Source organism: Falco rusticolus, chromosome 14 (assembly GCF_015220075.1).
Source record: "Falco rusticolus isolate bFalRus1 chromosome 14, bFalRus1.pri, whole genome shotgun sequence".
NCBI classification, from domain to species: domain Eukaryota; kingdom Metazoa; phylum Chordata; class Aves; order Falconiformes; family Falconidae; genus Falco; species Falco rusticolus.
Window position 1 is genome coordinate 904250 of NC_051200.1, and position 19036 is coordinate 923285.

The 19036-nt window shown below is 56.6% G+C and overlaps 2 protein-coding genes across 3 annotated transcripts; both read right to left on the bottom strand.

The window, feature by feature from the left end:
• Positions 1-2529: 2529 nt before the first annotated feature.
• On the bottom strand, positions 2530-6981 carry LOC119157438. Its single transcript, XM_037408379.1, has 4 exons — positions 6043-6981; positions 3425-5893; positions 2910-3072; positions 2530-2696 (listed from the first exon to the last, which is right to left on the bottom strand). Exons 1-4 carry the CDS (start codon positions 6628-6630, stop codon positions 2530-2532), a joined length of 3387 nt encoding a protein of 1128 aa, XP_037264276.1. The 5' UTR covers positions 6631-6981.
• Positions 6982-16056: 9075 nt separating this feature from the next.
• Positions 16057-17935, bottom strand: LOC119157426. Of its 2 annotated transcripts, XM_037408353.1 has the most exons (3): positions 17005-17935; positions 16491-16653; positions 16057-16277 (listed from the first exon to the last, which is right to left on the bottom strand). In XM_037408353.1, the coding sequence occupies exons 1-3, from the start codon at positions 17911-17913 to the stop codon at positions 16111-16113; spliced, it is 1239 nt and encodes a 412-aa protein (XP_037264250.1). In that variant the 5' UTR covers positions 17914-17935; the 3' UTR covers positions 16057-16110. The 2 variants fall into 2 exon arrangements, with proteins under 2 accessions (XP_037264250.1, XP_037264249.1); XM_037408352.1 differs by having other exon boundaries at positions 16057-16653.
• Between the last annotated feature and the right edge of the window lie 1101 nt (positions 17936-19036).

The following is a 19036-nucleotide window of genomic DNA, read 5'->3' on the forward strand; positions in this document are numbered from 1 at the left end:
CGTGCTTTGTCTGTGCTCGGCGTCCCCCTTGCGATCAAAACGGTCAATGGACCTGCCTATAGCTCTAAGTCCGTCAGTCAGTTCCTTTCCCTGTGAGGGATCTCCCCCAAATTTGCTCTTCCCCATTCCTCCCGGGCCAAGCCATCGTTGAACGCATGAATGGTACTCTCAAACGCCTGCTTGAAAAACAGGGAGGAGGAATGAAGGGAATGACCCCAGAGGCACGTTTAGAGAAAGCACGCTACGTTTTGATCTTTTTGAAAATCTCTGCCGACCGTGCGGTGCCTCCCATTGTGCGGCACTTTGTGTCAATTGGTGCTAAGCAGCAAAAGCACAAAGGCGTCTTAGTACGCCTGAAAGACCCTTGTACCGGGCATTCGTCAGGACCGCATGGATTGTTAACCTGGGGGAGAGGTTATGCTTGTGTTTCTACAGATGAAGGTCCGCGATGGATACCTGCTGGCTGTGTGCGGCCTGAGCTTAGCGTGCCGGATCGTGGGAGCACCGCTGCCGCCAGTCAACCCAACAGCTAATGTGCGGTCTCCTTAGCACAGCAACTGAACCCGTCCTGGTTTGGTGTGTCTGTGGTGCAAGGCAGTCACCTTTCCACACATGTCTGATCGATGTGGCCTTCCTCAAAACTTGCAACGTGTGTTAACAGACATCATTGCGTAAAAGCAAACGTACGATTTTGACAAAGACTTTGGGGAATGAAGGACCTTACTGAAAGCCTTCCGATATTTGGGATAATCGGTTACCTCTGTATAACGTTAAACCGCAAGAAGTTGATATTGTTGGCACTTTGAATGCCGACAGTTGTTTTTCTGTAGATGCTAATGTAGTAGGAGGCCATGATGGGACCATGACACCCGCATAAATCAACCCGTGAACATGTTGATAAGCATAATGCGCTTAAACGCCATATAGCTTTAGATGAGCGTGTAATGACGTAGTTGATTTATGGAACCGATGGGAACATATTGCAGCAGCTCTTCGCTTACCCGGAGCAGCAGCAGGGAAAGCATTAAAAGAGTTAAATCACCTTCTTTGTTAGGTAGTTAAGAATGTGAGTCAAACCTCTAGTGTTCTGGGATTGTTAGCTGATGATTTGCCCGGAGTACAACACGCAGTTTTACAAAACAGAGCAACTATTGACTTTTTGTTGTTGACTCAGGGACATGGCTGAGAGTATTTTGGTGGCATGTGCTGCATTGATTGTAGGCGCCCCATTGCAGCAACATGTTACCAAAATCTGAGAAAATGCCGGGCTTTTGGCATCGATTCACTCGACTGGCAGGACTGATTGTTTGCTATTGCCTTGTTTGCCATTGTGTTTGCAAAGGACCCTGCAGCACACAGCAAACCTGGTACTAGCTGTTCAAAACCAAAAAGGGGGATTTTTTGGGGTCTGCAGCGCGACTGCAGATGAGTTAGTTGACTTTAAAGACTTGTCTTAAAGTCGTGTTCCTTTAAGACAGTCACAAAAATGACAAGTATGTGAACAGGATGTGTAGAACCGGAGCTTAGAACCGCAGCAAACGGGCACCTACAGCAAGAGCAAAGAGCAAGCAAGAGGAGGACGACAGCAAGCCTATCAGGGTCTGACACATGTACTATCTAAGATATATAAGCAATCTGTACAGATAATAAAGGCCATTCTGGCCATTTTGTCTGAACCCAGCCACGTAGATACAGTGTTTTTATGTCCGTCTCGCCTTGCGTCGCCACAGTGGAGCGTGTGAGGAATCACAATGACAGCAGGGGTAGGGGAGGCCCCCGCACTGCGGGTGGCAGTGGCAGTGGTGGAGGCTTGGCAGCTCTCGGGAGGGAGTTGGCCAGGCCAGAAGCATGGGCTGCTGCGGGCCCCAGGAAGTCCAGCAAAGGCAGGTGCTGAGCAGCGGCTCGGGGATGGGCTGATGCCCCCTGCCCAGGGGCTGTGGCTGTGGCCGGGTGGCTGGAGAGCAGCAGTGCCTGTGGGAAAGGCCCCAGAGGCCAAGGTGGGCAGGGGCGTGCGGCGTGCCCGGGCAGCAAGGGCAGTTCCGCAGCCCGGGCTGCGCTAGCGAGGGCACAGGCGGCACTGCGGGGAAGGGGTTCCTCTGTGCCATGGGCACAGGGCAGTGCGTGCCCGGGCACTGGGTGCGGGCTGCGGCTGCGCGAGTCCGGGCAGACACGGGCCCCGTGGGGCGAGGCCAGCGGAGGCCCCATCTGGTTGGGAGCTGGAATGCCAGCGGCATGGGCAGAGGCCGAGGGCACAGGCTCTGCTCAGCGTGGAGAAGAGGGAGCACAGGGGCTCTCCAGCTCTGCCTGCTGGCGTGGGCCTTGCCTGCGCGGGTCTTTCTGCCAGGGTGGAGCAGGCACACATGAGCCCTGGGGGAAAATGGTCAGCTTTTATTGGCCTCAGAAAGCATGCAGGGCCCAGCAGAGGCTGGCGCCACGATGTCCTCAGGGCAGCTGAATGCGTGGGGCGCAGTCCCGGCAGCCATCCCTCCAGTGCCTCCCTGCGCTGCACCTTCCGCATGCAGCACGGGCTCAGGGGCAGCCGGCACCTTCATGGGCCCCGCTGGCAGCAGGGCGCTGCTGCTCTCGCTGTGCCGTGATGCAGGTACAGGAGAAAGCCCTGCGCAGAGCCCTGAGCACCCTGCGGAAGAGGGAGGGCCGTCGCCGTCGAGCTGGGCTGTGCGGCAGGGCGGCGATGCCTGTGGAAGAAGGAGAGCTGTAGGCAAGGGGCTGGGCAGGTAATGGGCAAGGTCCTGCCTGCTCCCCACCACCGAGGGCTTTCCCCAGGGAGGGGTGTCCAGGGAACGGCCAGCCCCTCTGCACGCAGTCCTGCCGCCCTGGCCTGGGTGCAGGGCGCCGGGACAGCCGGACCGGGCCTGCCCTGGCCGAGGCAGCGCTCGACTCGGACGTACCTGGCTCATCCTCGGGCTCATCCCTGGAGCCGGAGCAGGGCGATGTGTTACCACTCTGCTCGGAGGCTGCCTGGCCCTCCGGGGGATCAGCGTGGGGGTCCTGGAAGAGCTCCAGGCTGTCTTCCCACTTGTCGTCCTCCTTGGCCAAGACCCCTGGCGCCTCCTATAAAAACAGGAACAACAAAGGGAGAGCTAAGCATCCGTCACTGGATGCGGGGAGAAACCGGCGCTTGGGGATGGGGTTTCGTGGTAGGCTTGGCAGTGTTAGGTGTCGGGTTGGCTGGGCTTACGGTCCTGCAGCCAGAGGAGGGCTGCGTGTCGCCTCTGTGCTGGGAGGTCGCCTGCATGGGGAGAGCAAGACTAAAGGCGGGGGGCGGGGGCCGGGGGGGTGGTGGTGGTGGGGAGGAGATGGAGAGGATGTCCACCAGCCATGTCCCTGCCACACATGCCCTGGGCGCCGCGCCTGCCTCCGGTACCTGGGGATGCTCGGTGCTGGCCACGCACCCCTGGCTCACCTGGTGCCAAGGCTCCCAAGGCAGGGGACAAGCTGTCTCATTGTCTCCGTTCTCTGCTGCTGGGGCAAGGTGTGGTGTGGCGGTGTTGTCCACAGCATTTTCAGGCAACAAAAAAGCCCCTTCATGATCGTGTGCTGCCGGGGAGACGATGGCTGCACTAGCCTCTCCTGGAGGGTCTCCAGACATGGGAGAAGCCATGTGTTCTCCATCCTGGCGTTCGTCTGGGACAGGAGAGGCTGTGCTGGGCTCTCCCCGAGGCTCTGCAGCCAATGTAGACTCGCTATCCTCAGTTGCTGCACGTGGTTTTACTGCCATCGCCGCATCCATGCTTTGTGCCGAGTGCCGCTGTTCCACCGGCTGCTGGCTGCGTTCTTGGATCACAGCCTCAAGCTCGTGCAGGACATCACTCATGTCCCACCAAGCTGCGTCCTGCAGAGCCACGGTGTGGGCTGTGGGGCTGTGTGGGGCAGGTGCCTGGCTCCCTGTCTGTGCTGCTGTGCCCTGCTTGCTGAAGAGAGAAGCCGGTGCCTTTGCCGCCTCCTGTTCTGTGGGAGCGAGTGGCGAGCGCTGCTCCTCTTCCTCAGCAGCTGCAGCCAGGGCAGCAGCTGCTGGCTCGGTGTTTGTGGAATGTGCCGGGTCAGCAGACGCATCCTGCAGGTGCCCAGCTGTGACTCCTGCCGCGTGTGTGCCAGAGCTGCTGGGACGGCAGGACCCCTCCAAAAGCTCTGGGAACAAAGGGTTGACCCAGATGCTGTGGATCTTGATGTCCTCTTCTTGGGACAGTTCTTTGGTGCTGATATCTTCCCAGCTATCAAGCTTGGCCAGGGCCCCTGGGTGGTTCTTTGGCACTTGTGGGACTAAGGCCCTTTCTGCCTTCGCCCAGTGCTTCCCGCGGACATGGGCTGCCATGCTTGCAGGACTTCCTGCAGGACTTCCCCTCCTCCTGTGCTGGCTGTGGGCCAGGAATCTCGACTTCAGCTTCTGCAGATCCTCCTCCTTCCTGGAGCAGTCTGCCACATGTGAAATAACCTCAGGCTTCCTACGGGCCCTCCGTTGGCTCCGCACCGGCTTGCCTATGAGGATGCACTTGTAGCGTCCCACTGGTGCTTTGGAGCCTTGCTGTACTGCTCGTGCCTGGTGCCCTGGCCCCACATGCCTCGTACCCATGGAAGCTGGCACAGACACCCTGCCAGCAGCACTGGTGCTCCCGTGTTCATGGGGGTCATGCACGGGCTTAGGTGCAGGGGCCTTGCTGCTCCTGGCTGCCTGGACCTCATCTCTTCTTGCCCTTTCCACCAGCATCATGCTGCTTTTTGAGTCCTGCTTTTCCGCTGGCCTCTTGTGCCGCACCTCACTTACGTCCCACTGAGCTGCGTCCTGCAGAGCCACGGTGTGGGCTGTGGGGCTGTGTGGGGCAGGTGCCTGGCTCCCTGTCTGTGCTGCTGTGCCCTGCTTGCTGAAGAGAGAAGCCGGTGCCTTTGCCGCCTCCTGTTCTGTGGGAGCGAGTGGCGAGCGCTGCTCCTCTTCCTCAGCAGCTGCAGCCAGGGCAGCAGCTGCTGGCTCGGTGTTTGTGGAATGTGCCGGGTCAGCAGACGCATCCTGCAGGTGCCCAGCTGTGACTCCTGCCGCGTGTGTGCCAGAGCTGCTGGGACGGCAGGACCCCTCCAAAAGCTCTGGGAACAAAGGGTTGACCCAGATGCTGTGGATCTTGATGTCCTCTTCTTGGGACAGTTCTTTGGTGCTGATATCTTCCCAGCTATCAAGCTTGGCCAGGGCCCCTGGGTGGTTCTTTGGCACTTGTGGGACTAAGGCCCTTTCGGCCGTCGCCCAGTGCTTCCCGTGGACATGGGCTGCCATGCTTGCAGGAGTTCCCCTCCTCGGGTGCTGCCTGCGGGCCAGCTCTCTCCGCTCCAGCTCTGGCAGATCTTCCTCCTTCCTGGAGCAGTGTGCCACACGTGTCACATCCTCCGGCTTCCTAAGAGCCCTCCGTTGGCTCCGCACCGACTTGCCTATGAGGATGCACTTGTAGCGTCCCACTGGTGCTTTGGAGCCTTGCTGTACTGCTTGTGCCTGGTGCCCTGGCCCCACATGCCTCGTACCCATGGAAGCTGGCACAGACACCCTGCCAGCAGCACTGGTGCTCCCATGTTCATGGGGGTCATGCACGGGCTTAGGTGCAGGGGCCTTGCTGCTCCTGGCTGCCCGGACCTGATCTCTTCTTGTCCTTTTCAGCAGCATCATGCTGCTTTCTGAATCCCTCAAAAGGCACCGGTTTGTCTCCTGTGCAGCTGTGGTGTTGGCTGTGGGGCTGCATGGGGCACGCCTGCAGCTCTGCATCCTGCCGGCTGCATCCCACTCACCACAGCAGACCCGAGGAGATGGGACAAGCTGTCGGGGTCTGCTGGCAGCTTCCCTGCTCTGGGAAGAAGATTCGGAAGGTGCTGCTGCCTGCGGCTGCCCATGGCCCACCTGTGGGCAGGAAGAGCATGAGTCAGGTGATGGAGGTGGCTACATTGGCACAGCGGCCCCCCCAGTGCTGGCAAGCCCAGCCGCAGCACCAAGAAAGATCCATGTGGCCCCGTCCCACCGCCACCACCCCGTCCTGCCCCATCTCTCACCTGGTGCAGGGTCTGCAGCCTGGGCAGCCTGCTCTGGTGCTGGGGGCGGGTGTTCGCCTCCTCATGCGTGGGCATCTTTGGCGGCGTCTGCCGCTGACCTGCCATGGTCACCCAGGGGAGATGCTGCCTCCTGAGGGAGTCGCTCTTCTGGGAGTGGACACCCCAGGGCTCTCGCCCCTTAAATACCCCCACGGTCACCGTGGAGACCCGCATCACATTGGCCTCTGGGCATGATGCGCTGCCTGCATCACAAAGCCCTGGGCAATGGCTGTGGAGATGCCCACGCCCCACCCGTGAGCACCTGCGCCCCTTTTGAAGTGTCTCACTTGGTGAGGGACGCCAATGGCAATAGCTTTGCCACCAGGCTCTCCAGCATCTTTGTTTTTTGGCAAAGTAAGCCTGCACGGACACGATGCGGGTGGGTTCTCTCCCGTTGCTGGGGGCTGCTGGCTGACACCGAGAGGCGTGGGTGTTGTCCGTGGGCAGCTGCCTTCCCACACGGTGAAGCTTCAGCACTGGCATCAGCTGTGGCTCTGCTCCTGGTGGTTCTGCCTGCTCCGGGCTGAGCGCTCGGGGAAGGGGAAGCATCCATGAGTGTAGGAATGGGGATGTTTCCGAGGAGCAGCCCTGTGGTTTTCTAAACCTTCTGAGTACTGGGAGCCGAGCAGCGCTGGGCTCTGGGTGTGCCCGGGGCAGCTGCTCTGGCTGAGAGCGCCCTTCCCCTGCGATGCCTCTGCTGTCTCGCTGTCTGCCATGGGCTCTCCTGCCAGGTTGGAAGGGGGTGGCGTTTCTGTCTTGGCTGAAGTGCGTAATTGATGGACGCGACCAGAAGGGGCAGATGTAGGCCTGTACGCCTTCAGCACCTTCCTAAGGGGCTTGTGCTGCTTTCCCCCCACAAAGACGGAGAGCCTGTGTTTCATGATGTGAGGTGGCTTCTTGTCTCTTGCCGCAGGGCAACAAGCCGTGGATCTCCCCGCCCCATGGAAAGGGTATCCGCCTGACCATTGCTGAAGAAAGAGACAAGAGACTGGCAGCCAAGCAGAGCAGTGGGTGACCTCCAGCTCGGGTCAGCCGTGGTCCTTTCAGTGTATTAATTATACCGTTTGCCAAGTGGCGGTGTGAGTGGCTGAGGAGCATCCAAGGGCTGGAGGGAGCCGTGCTGTGCCAGTGTGAAGCCACACTCCGCTCTCTAGAAGGGCCTGCTGATGCGGGGAGACTCCTGGTGACCTGAGCAATCACCAGAACCAACTTCCAGAAGGGCAAGGGGGAGCGGTAGGAGACCCTCCAGGCTGGTCCGTTCCTGGGAAGGTGCTGGCAGAAACGCTCCTGGACACCGTTCCCAGGGCCATGCTGGAGGAGCAGGGCTCTGGAAGAGCCAGCTGGGCTCTCCCTGGGGCCAGTGGTGCCAGACAGGCTTGAGGCTCTCTGGGATTGCCCCTGGCCGCGGGACTGAGCAGAGAGGGGAGGCTCCGTGACCAGTGCCAGGGGTGGGTGGTGCATTGGCCGGTGAGTTGGGCTTTGGCGGGGGGCGGTGCTCAGCATCCTGAGCCCAGCTGACAGCTGCTTACTGGCATGGATGGTCCCTCACGGGCTGCTCTTCAGTGCCTTTCCTCTGGAGGTGGAGTGTTGGGGTCTGCAGCGTGTCTGCAGACGAGTTAGTTGACTTTAAAGACTTAGTCGTGTTCCTTTAAGACAGCCACAAAAATGACAAGTATGTGAACAGGATGTGTAGAACCGGAGCTTAGAACCGCAGCAAACGGGCACCTACAGCAAGAGCAAAGAGCAAGCAAGAAGAAGACGACAGCAAGCCTATCAGGGTCTGACACACGTACTATCTAAGATATATAAGCAATCTGTACAGATAATAAAGGCCATTCTGGCCATTTTGTCTGAACCCAGCCACGTAGATACAGTGTTTTTATGTCCGTCTTGACTTGCGTCACCTCGACGTGCCGATATGATCCCAGTAAGGGGTATCAGGAGGAGACCCTGAGACTGTGCCCCCGATAAGGGGTGTCAGGAGCAGATCCTGAGGCTGTGACCAGCGGGTTGCTGGGGAGGTGGAGCCTGGTGAAGCGGAATAGCACAGCAGGCGGCTGCTAGATCCCGGGAGAACGTGACGCCGGTAAGGTGAGCCACCAGGGACAGCATGGGGACTAAGTTCTCTAAGGAAGATACCACTGTGCTGTCAATGTGGAAGTTAGTGTTACAGAAATGTGGAGCTACTTTAGATGGGCTGCGGTTAGGCAGTATGGTATTGAGGGCCAAGAGACACGGAGTAGAAACGTCCACCGTGACTGCTCTTAGTGTGTTGACCTGTGACAATTTAGGATCAACACTGTCGGAAGCTGTGATGAAAGAGGACAAAGAGGCGTCGGGGCATTTGGCTACACGGGGACTGCTTAGAGATGCTGTGGGGGGCTTAAAAAATGAGCAAGATGTGAGTAGGGGCTTGAAAAGTCAGCAAGACGTGAGCGGGGGTGTATCACCCAAACCTGCCCTGGATCCCCCTCCAACTACAGACAGGAGGGGGAGGGGGAGGGGGAGGGGGAGGGGTAGGGGGAGGGGGAGGGGGAGGGGGAGGGGGAGGGGGAGGGGGAGGGGGAGGGGGAGAGTCCGTGCCCCTTACCAGACGCCACTCCTCAATGTCCCAAAGCCCCTAAATAAGCCCAGCAGCATTGACCTATGTTCGGTAGCGATTCCGAGGACAAGGACAACAAGGAGAAACCTCGGTGGACCGATCCCTGCCCCCCTGAGTCCCAACGGCATTTGTGCCAGCCCACACTCCCCCCTCCCCCAGCTTCTTCTCCTTTCCCGCCTGCCCCCTCAGCTCCTCCCCTGCCTCCACAGGATGGAAATGCCAAAAATCCCGAATCGTGCCCAGCTATGACAAGGTTATCAGTCAGAGGCGGTGAAGAATGTGGAGGTGGTAGAAATCCAGTATCCAACGTTACGGTAACGCCGCGCAACCCTTGGCAATTTTGGCAGGCTGTAAAAGATGGGGCACTACAAGAGGAGAACTGGGATTTAGTAGGACATATAGACGGACCGCTCCTTGATGTTACTACTCCTTCCACCGCTGCGCCGCATGCATATCCTGTTACGACAGGAGATGCGGGGCTGCTGGTAATCCTAACGTTCATACACCGTTTGCTTGGAAAATAGTGCAGGACTTGCAAAACACTGTTTCTCAGTACGGGGTGAATTCGCCGGCTACAATGCAATTCTTGCGTGTGCTTACCACGGACACTTGGACTCCTTTTGATAGTTCTCAGATGGCACAGATCATGTCCCAGCCTGTGCAACTAGCGGTCTTCCACGCAACCTGGCGGGTAGCTGCGCAACAGCAAGGGCTGCCGAATCGAAACCTTCCGCAAGATGATCCCCGGGTTGGTAATGGGCCTGATGTGTTGGTGGGTACTGGGCAGTATGCCAACCCTCAACATCAGGCTCAGTGCCCCCCCCCCAGTATTCGATCAAATAAAAAATATAGGCATGCAAGCAATAATAAAAACTGCACAATTAGCAGAGTCAATGAGCGTTATCCAGCAATTAAGCAAGGCCCAAAAGAACCATTTTTGCCATTTGTGGAAAAGTTGCAACATGCTGTTGCCTCTCAAGTGTTTGACCCTCACCTGCGTGCCATGCTAGTAAGGCAATCGTGCTAATGCTGATTGTCAAAAAATAATAGAAGGATTGCCAGGAGGACCCAGCTTAGAAACTGTGATATCAGCCTGTGCCAAGGTAGGTGCCTTGGAACGCAAAATAGCAGTAATGGCTGCTGTGCAAATGCAATGTTACTCTTGCGGTAAGTCAGCACGCCTTAAACAGGGCTGCCCCTCCAAAAAACAATGCGTGGCAAAACCTAGACTGTCCACGTCAGAAATTCCTTGTTTCCACTGTGGAAAGAAAGGACATTTTGCAAAGCAATGTCATTCTCGTTTTGATAGAGAAGGATTCCACGCACCGGGCCAGGGAAACGCTCACAAGAGCGCGAGGAGGCGCGCAATGACACAAGTACCTCTGGCTGCCACACCAACCAGCCAGCCAGCCTCATGTGAGCAATTATCAGGGAGGACCCAAGGATCAGCAGGGATGGATGGATGCACCAGTGAATCGGTAACTCTAGCCAGCCATGGAGTGTTTAAGGTCCCTCTGAATGCTCAGGGGCCAACAGGGAAGGGCCTTAGTGCCTTACTGATAGGTCGATCTAGTACTACTTTACACAAGATCCAAGTCCATGTTGGTGTTATTGATGCAGACTTCACAGGTTAAATATGTGCCTTAGTTTCCACACGGGTGCCTCCTGTTACAATTCCGAAAAATACAGGCCTTGCTCAACTTGTGCCTTTTGTGAGTTGTGTTTCCCCAACAGAGCCCGCATGGCGGGGTGATGAAGGATTCGGCTCCACAGGAATACCTCAAGCGTGTTGGACGCAAGAACTATCTCCACAACGACCTAACCTGACCTGCACTGTGGCGTCATCGGGAGGTACTCCTGCACAAGTGAAGTTGAGCGGTCGGTCTTCTGGATACCGGAGCAGACGTAACTGTCATATGGAGCAAAGACTGCCGCCTCAAAGGGCTTTGGTAAATAACGCAGCGGGAGTTGTAGGTCTGGGGGGCATGACTACTAGCTGCTTGTCTGTAAAACCTATACAGATCAAAACACAAGATGGACAGACTGCCTCCGTCTGGCCATATGTTACCACCGCACCACTCACTTTGTGGGGCCGAGATTGCTTAGGACAATGTGACAGAAAGCTTAGAAATAACTAGATTAACAGGAGATGGAAAACTTAGAATAATTAAAATTCTCACTGTATGCACAAAGAGGAGCTTCACAGTGTGACTTGGCAAATGAGGCGAGGAGCTTCACAGTAGGACTTGGCAAATTAGGCCCGGTCCTGGGGCCCTTTGTACTGATAAGGTGGACCTGGGATGCTCTGTGTGCCGATAAGAAGACACCGGTATGCGAACCTCTGTGCCTTGAGGTAGGAAAACCGGATCTGTCCCGTTTTATGGATCGGAAGAAACTCAAGACACGACTGAGTCTGCGCGAAGAGTGAAGGTGAAAAGTTCAGAGCGAGGGAGGCTACTAAGCCTTCATCCTCAACGACCCCCCGCGAGCACCACCAGGAGGCAGTGAGCAAGTGCAAATGGGAGGAAACTTATGTTAGTGACTTCTGGGTAGACTCATTATCCTAACCCAACCTCTTCTTGGGCATCTATTGAATATGTATGAATGTATACTTGAAATCACACGTGCACAAAGAGGTCGGGGCAGCAGGTGCTTTTGGAATTATCCACCCTGATGCCCGCCGGTGAATTAAACGTGCCTGCTTTATAGCCTATGCTGAGTTACAGAGTTTAATTCCGCACGTCAAATGGGGAGTTTGTATCACCACGGAATTTTAACTGGGACCAACGTGCTACAGGGAGCGAAACAGCCTAGCCTTGGTCTCACTTGGTTAACCGATAAACCAGTATGGGTAGATCAGTGGCCCCTGCCCCAGGAAAAGCTGTGTGCCCTGCATGGATTAGTCAAGGAGCAATTAGACGCGGGCCAGGCTGAAGAATCCCATAGGCCGTGGAAGACCCCTGTATTTGTGGTAAAAAAGAAATCAGGTAAATGGCGATTGTTGCGTGACCTGCGTAAAGTCAATGCAGTGACGGCCTCTATGGGGGCCTTGCAGCCAGGATTGCCGTCTGCCACCGTGACACCAGTGGAGTGAGACATTTTAGTTACTGATCTGAAAGATTGTTTTCTTACCATTCCTTTAGATCCAAAAGACAAAGCCAAGTTGGCCCTTACAGTACCAACTAGAAGTAGCTCTGAGCCCACAAAAAGCTACCACTGGACCGTGCTGCCTCAAGGCATGAGAAACCTGCCAACCATTTGTCAATGGTTTGTAGCCCAAGCCCTGAGCTCAGTGAGAGACAAATACCAAGATGTTTACTGTTATCATTACACGGATGACATTTTGCTAGCAGCACCGTCAAAAGAGCTGCTGGAGACAGTTGAGAAGGATGCCAGGCACAGTTTAGCAGAGTTTGGATTGACTGTAGCTCCTGAAGAAGTTCAGAGGCAAGGGCCCTGGAAATATCTGGGCATGAATGTGCTGAAGAGAACTGTGTCTCCACAACCTATCAAATTGAAACTGGACGTAAAGGCCTTGAGCGATGTCCAAAAGCTTGCAGGAATGCCGAATTGGCTACAGCCTTATTATTTAGGCCTTACTAATGAACAAAGGCAACCTTTTTTGCAACTTTTAAAAGGAGACACAGATCTTTTAGCCCCAAGGCATTTAACACCTGCAGCCTTGGCACTTGTGAAAGAAGTCAAACAGTTGATCTCTGCACGACATGTGTGGCGTGTAGATATCACGCTTCCTTTAAGTGGTTTTATTTTAATGGACCAGTCTTCTCCTTATGCTATGCTGGCCCAGTGGAACCAGGCTTGGGAAGATCCACTGCATGTGCTTGAGTGGTTGGTTCTGCCTTTGCAGCCTAAGAAAACCGCTGTTGGATGGTACAAACTTGTTGCCGATTTGATCATAAAAATCCCAAAGTGATGTTTAGAGTGGACTGGAGTTGATGCGTCAGCTGTGATTAGCCCCGTACAACAATTCTCTTTTGAATGGGCGCTGTCAAACTCTACTGCCCTCCAAGTGGCTCTTGCCAATATTCAAGGGCAAGTTCAGTACCATCATCCACCTCACCCACTTTTGAAAATGACTGTAGATCTAACTTTGCAGCCACGGCAACTGAGTCAGAGACGACCAGTCAAAGGTGGCACAGTATTTGCAGACGGGTCTGGAAAAAACGGGGAAAGCCGTAGTTGCTTGCAAACAGAATGGGCAATGGCATTCCCAAATTGTGTATCGGGAAGGATGCCCGCAAGCTGTAGGGTTGCGGGCTGCGGCCTTGGCATTTCAATACTTCCCAGGCCCTCTTAATCTCGTTACTGATTCAGCCTGTGTGGCAGCCCTCCTTCCCAAGTTAGAGATGGCTGTCCTTGGCCATGTCAACAATCCCAAGCTTTTTGCACTTTTGACTTTAGTTTGGGAAGAGATTCGGAAACACCATTCTCCATTTTATGTTACGCATGTTAACAGCCATGCTTCCCTACCCGGTTTTGTAATTGAAGGCAATGCTAGAGTTGATGCTCTGGTTTCTGTGGCTCTGTTGGTGCCTGTTCCTGATGTCCACCAGCAGGCTGTGTTAGCCCACCAATTTTATCATCAGAATTGGCGATCCTTGTATCATCAGTTTGGTCAAAAGGGTCTCTCTCAGGCTGCTGCAGGCAGTACTGTTGCAGCCTGTGCAGACTGTCAAAATGTTACCTCCGTGCCCGATTATGGAGTTAATCCTAGAGGCCTTCAAGCTTTACCGCTTTGGCAAACAGATGTAACTCATTACAACGAGTTTGGCAGACAAAAACATGTCCATGTTACAACAGATACATATTCTTCTGCAATGATTGCTCCTGCCCGCACAGGTGAGACCACTCGTGAGGTCATTCGGCCCTGGCAACGTGCTTTGTCTGTGCTCGGCGTCCCCCTTGCGATCAAAACGGACAATGGACCTGCCTATAGCTCTAAGTCCGTCAGTCAGTTCCTTTCCCTGTGAGGGATCTCCCCCAAATTTGCTCTTCCCCATTCCTCCCGGGCCAAGCCATCGTTGAACGCATGAATGGTACTCTCAAACGCCTGCTTGAAAAACAGGGAGGAGGAATGAAGGGAATGACCCCAGAGGCACGTTTAGAGAAAGCACGCTACGTTTTGATCTTTTTGAAAATCTCTGCCGACCGTGCGGTGCCTCCCATTGTGCGGCACTTTGTGTCAATTGGTGCTAAGCAGCAAAAGCACAAAGGCGTCTTAGTACGCCTGAAAGACCCTTGTACCGGGCATTTCGTCAGGACCGCATGGATTGTTAACCTGGGGGAGAGGTTATGCTTGTGTTTCTACAGATGAAGGTCCGCGATGGATACCTGCTGGCTGTGTGCGGCCTGAGCTTAGCGTGCCGGATCGTGGGAGCACCGCTGCCGCCAGTCAACCCAACAGCTAATGTGCGGTCTCCTTAGCACAGCAACTGAACCCGTCCTGGTTTGGTGTGTCTGTGGTGCAAGGCAGTCAACCTTTCCACACATGTCTGATCGATGTGGCCTTCCTCAAAACTTGCAACGTGTGTTAACAGACATCATTGCGTAAAAGCAAACGTACGATTTTGACAAAGACTTTGGGGAATGAAGGACCTTACTGAAAGCCTTCCGATATTTGGGATAATCGGTTACCTCTGTATAACGTTAAACCGCAAGAAGTTGATATTGTTGGCACTTTGAATGCCGACAGTTGTTTTTCTGTAGATGCTAATGTAGTAGGAGGCCATGATGGGACCATGACACCCGCATAAATCAACCCGTGAACATGTTGATAAGCATAATGCGCTTAAACGCCATATAGCTTTAGATGAAGCGTGTAATGACGTAGTTGATTTATGGAACCGATGGGAACATATTGCAGCAGCTCTTCGCTTACCCGGAGCAGCAGCAGGGAAAGCATTAAAAGAGTTAAATCACCTTCTTTGTTAGGTAGTTAAGAATGTGAGTCAAACCTCTAGTGTTCTGGGATTGTTAGCTGATGATTTGCCACGAGTACAACATGCAGTTTTACAAAACAGAGCAACTATTGACTTTTTGTTGTTGACTCAGGGACATGGCTGAGAGTATTTTGGTGGCATGTGCTGCATTGATTGTAGGCGCCCCATTGCAGCAACATGTTACCAAAATCTGAGAAAATGCCGGGCTTTTGGCATCGATTCACTCGACTGGCAGGACTGATTGTTTGCTATTGCCTTGTTTGCCATTGTGTTTGCAAAGGACCCTGCAGCACACAGCAAACCTGGTACTAGCTGTTCAAAACCAAAAAGGGGGATTTTTTGGGGTCTGCAGCGCGACTGCAGATGAGTTAGTTGACTTTAAAGACTTGTCTTAAAGTCGTGTTCCTTTAAGACAGTCACAAAAATGACAAGTATGTGAACAGGATGTGTAGAACCGGAGCTTAGAACCGCAGCAAACGGGCACCTACAGCAAGAGCAAAGAGCAAGCAAGAGGAGGACGACAGCAAGCCTATCAGGGTCTGACACATGTACTATCTAAGATATATAAGCAATCTGTACAGATAATAAAGGCCATTCTGGCCATTTTGTCTGAACCCAGCCACGTAGATACAGTGTTTTTATGTCCGTCTCGCCTTGCGTCGCCACAGTGGAGCGTGTGAGGAATCACAATGACAGCAGGGGTAGGGGAGGCCCCCGCACTGCGGGTGGCAGTGGCAGTGGTGGAGGCTTGGCAGCTCTCGGGAGGGAGTTGGCCAGGCCAGAAGCATGGGCTGCTGCGGGCCCCAGGAAGTCCAGCAAAGGCAGGTGCTGAGCAGCGGCTCGGGGATGGGCTGATGCCCCCTGCCCAGGGGCTGTGGCTGTGGCCGGGTGGCTGGAGAGCAGCAGTGCCTGTGGGAAAGGCCCCAGAGGCCAAGGTGGGCAGGGGCGTGCGGCGTGCCCGGGCAGCAAGGGCAGTTCCGCAGCCCGGGCTGCGCTAGCGAGGGCACAGGCGGCACTGCGGGGAAGGGGTTCCTCTGTGCCATGGGCACAGGGCAGTGCGTGCCCGGGCACTGGGTGCGGGCTGCGGCTGCGCGAGTCCGGGCAGACACGGGCCCCGTGGGGCGAGGCCAGCGGAGGCCCCATCTGGTTGGGAGCTGGAATGCCAGCGGCATGGGCAGAGGCCGAGGGCACAGGCTCTGCTCAGCGTGGAGAAGAGGGAGCACAGCGGCTCTCCAGCTCTGCCTGCTGGCGTGGGCCTTGCCTGCGCGGGTCTTTCTGCCAGGGTGGAGCAGGCACACATGAGCCCTGGGGGAAAATGGTCAGCTTTTATTGGCCTCAGAAAGCATGCAGGGCCCAGCAGAGGCTGGCGCCACGATGTCCTCAGGGCAGCTGAATGCGTGAGGCGAAGTCCCGGCAGCCATCCCTCCAGTGCCTCCCTGCGCTGCACCTTCCGCATGCAGCACGGGCTCAGGGGCAGCCGGCACCTTCATGGGCCCCGCTGGCAGCAGGGCGCTGCTGCTCTCGCTGTGCCGTGATGCAGGTACAGGAGAAAGCCCTGCGCAGAGCCCTGAGCACCCTGCGGAAGAGGGAGGGCCGTCGCCGTCGAGCTGGGGTGTGCGGCAGGGCGGCGATGCCTGTGGAAGAAGGAGAGCTGTAGGCAAGGGGCTGGGCAGGTAATGGGCAAGGTCCTGCCTGCTCCCCACCACCGAGGGCTTTCCCCAGGGAGGGGTGTCCAGGGAACGGCCAGCCCCTCTGCACGCAGTCCTGCCGCCCTGGCCTGGGTGCAGGGCGCCGGGACAGCCGGACCGGGCCTGCCCTGGCCGAGGCAGCGCTCGACTCGGACGTACCTGGCTCATCCTCGGGCTCATCCCTGGAGCCGGAGCAGGGCGATGTGTTACCACTCTGCTCGGAGGCTGCCTGGCCCTCCGGGGGATCAGCGTGGGGGTCCTGGAAGAGCTCCAGGCTGTCTTCCCACTTGTCGTCCTCCTTGGCCAAGACCCCTGGCGCCTCCTATAAAAACAGGAACAACAAAGGGAGAGCTAAGCATCCGTCACTGGATGCGGGGAGAAACCGGCGCTTGGGGATGGGGTTTCGTGGTAGGCTTGGCAGTGTTAGGTGTCGGGTTGGCTGGGCTTACGGTCCTGCAGCCAGAGGAGGGCTGCGTGTCGCCTCTGTGCTGGGAGGTCGCCTGCATGGGGAGAGCAAGACTAAAGGCGGGGGCGGGGGCCGGGGGGGTGGTGGTGGTGGGGAGGAGATGGAGAGGATGTCCACCAGCCATGTCCCTGCCACACATGCCCCGGGCGCCGCGCCTGCCTCCGGTACCTGGGGATGCTCGGTGCTGGCCACGCACCCCTGGCTCACCTGGTGCCAAGGCTCCCAAGGCAGGGGACAAGCTGTCTCATTGTCTCCGTTCTCTGCTGCTGGGGCAAGGTGTGGTGTGGCGGTGTTGTCCACAGCATTTTCAGGCAACAAAAAAGCCCCTTCATGATCGTGTGCTGCCGGGGAGACGATGGCTGCACTAGCCTCTCCTGGAGGGTCTCCAGACATGGGAGAAGCCATGTGTTCTCCATCCTGGCGTTCGTCTGGGACAGGAGAGGCTGTGCTGGGCTCTCCCCGAGGCTCTGCAGCCAATGTAGACTCGCTATCCTCAGTTGCTGCACGTGGTTTTACTGCCATCGCCGCACCCATGCTTTGTGCCGAGTGCCGCTGTTCCACCGGCTGCTGGCTGCGTTCTTGGATCACAGCCTCAAGCTCGTGCAGGACATCACTCATGTCCCACCAAGCTGCGTCCTGCAGAGCCACGGTGTGGGCTGTGGGGCTGTGTGGGGCAGGTGCCTGGCTCCCTGTCTGTGCTGCTGTGCCCTGCTTGCTGAAGAGAGAAGCCGGTGCCTTCGCCGCCTCCTGTTCTGTGGGAGCGAGTGGCGAGCGCTGCTCCTCTTCCTCAGCAGCTGCAGCCAGGGCAGCAGCTGCTGGCTCGGTGTTTGTGGAATGTGCCGGGTCAGCAGACGCATCCTGCAGGTGCCCAGCTGTGACTCCTGCCGCGTGTGTGCCAGAGCTGCTGGGACGGCAGGACCCCTCCAAAAGCTCTGGGAACAAAGGGTTGACCCAGATGCTGTGGATCTTGATGTCCTCTTCTTGGGACAGTTCTTTGGTGCTGATATCTTCCCAGCTATCAAGCTTGGCCAGGGCCCCTGGGTGGTTCTTTGGCACTTGTGGGACTAAGGCCCTTTCTGCCTTCGCCCAGTGCTTCCCGCGGACATGGGCTGCCATGCTTGCAGGACTTCCTGCAGGACTTCCCTTCCTCCTGTGCTGGCTGTGGGCCAGGAATCTCGACTTCAGCTTCTGCAGATCCTCCTCCTTCCTGGAGCAGTCTGCCACATGTGAAATAACCTCAGGCTTCCTACGGGCCCTCCGTTGGCTCCGCACCGGCTTGCCTATGAGGATGCACTTGTAGCGTCCCACTGGTGCTTTGGAGCCTTGCTGTACTGCTCGTGCCTGGTGCCCTGGCCCCACATGCCTCCCACCCATGGAAGCTGGCACAGACACCCTGCCAGCAGCACTGGTGCTCCCGTGTTCATGGGGGTCATGCACGGGCTTAGGTGCAGGGGCCTTGCTGCTCCTGGCTGCCTGGACCTCATCTCTTCTTGCCCTTTTCAGCAGCATCATGCTGCTTTTTGAGTCCTGCTTTTCCGCTGGCCTCTTGTGCCGCACCTCACTTACGTCCCACTGAGCTGCGTCCTGCAGAGCCACGGTGTGGGCTGTGGGGCTGTGTGGGGCAGGTGCCTGGCTCCCTGTCTGTGCTGCTGTGCCCTGCTTGCTGAAGAGAGAAGCCGGTGCCTTTGCCGCCTCCTGTTCTGTGGGAGCGAGTGGCGAGCGCTGCTCCTCTTCCTCAGCAGCTGCAGCCAGGGCAGCAGCTGCTGGCTCGGTGTTTGTGGAATGTGCCGGGTCAGCAGACGCATCCTGCAGGTGCCCAGCTGTGACTCCTGCCGCGTGTGTGCCAGAGCTGCTGGGACGGCAGGACCCCTCCAAAAGCTCTGGGAACAAAGGGTTGACCCAGATGCTGTGGATCTTGATGTCCTCTTCTTGGGACAGTTCTTTGGTGCTGATATCTTCCCAGCTATCAAGCTTGGCCAGGGCCCCTGGGTGGTTCTTTGGCACTTGTGGGACTAAGGCCCTTTCGGCCGTCGCCCAGTGCTTCCCGTGGACATGGGCTGCCATGCTTGCAGGAGTTCCCCTCCTCGGGTGCTGCCTGCGGGCCAGCTCTCTCCGCTCCAGCTCTGGCAGATCTTCCTCCTTCCTGGAGCAGTGTGCCACACGTGTCACATCCTCCGGCTTCCTAAGAGCCCTCCGTTGGCTCCGCACCGACTTGCCTATGAGGATGCACTTGTAGCGT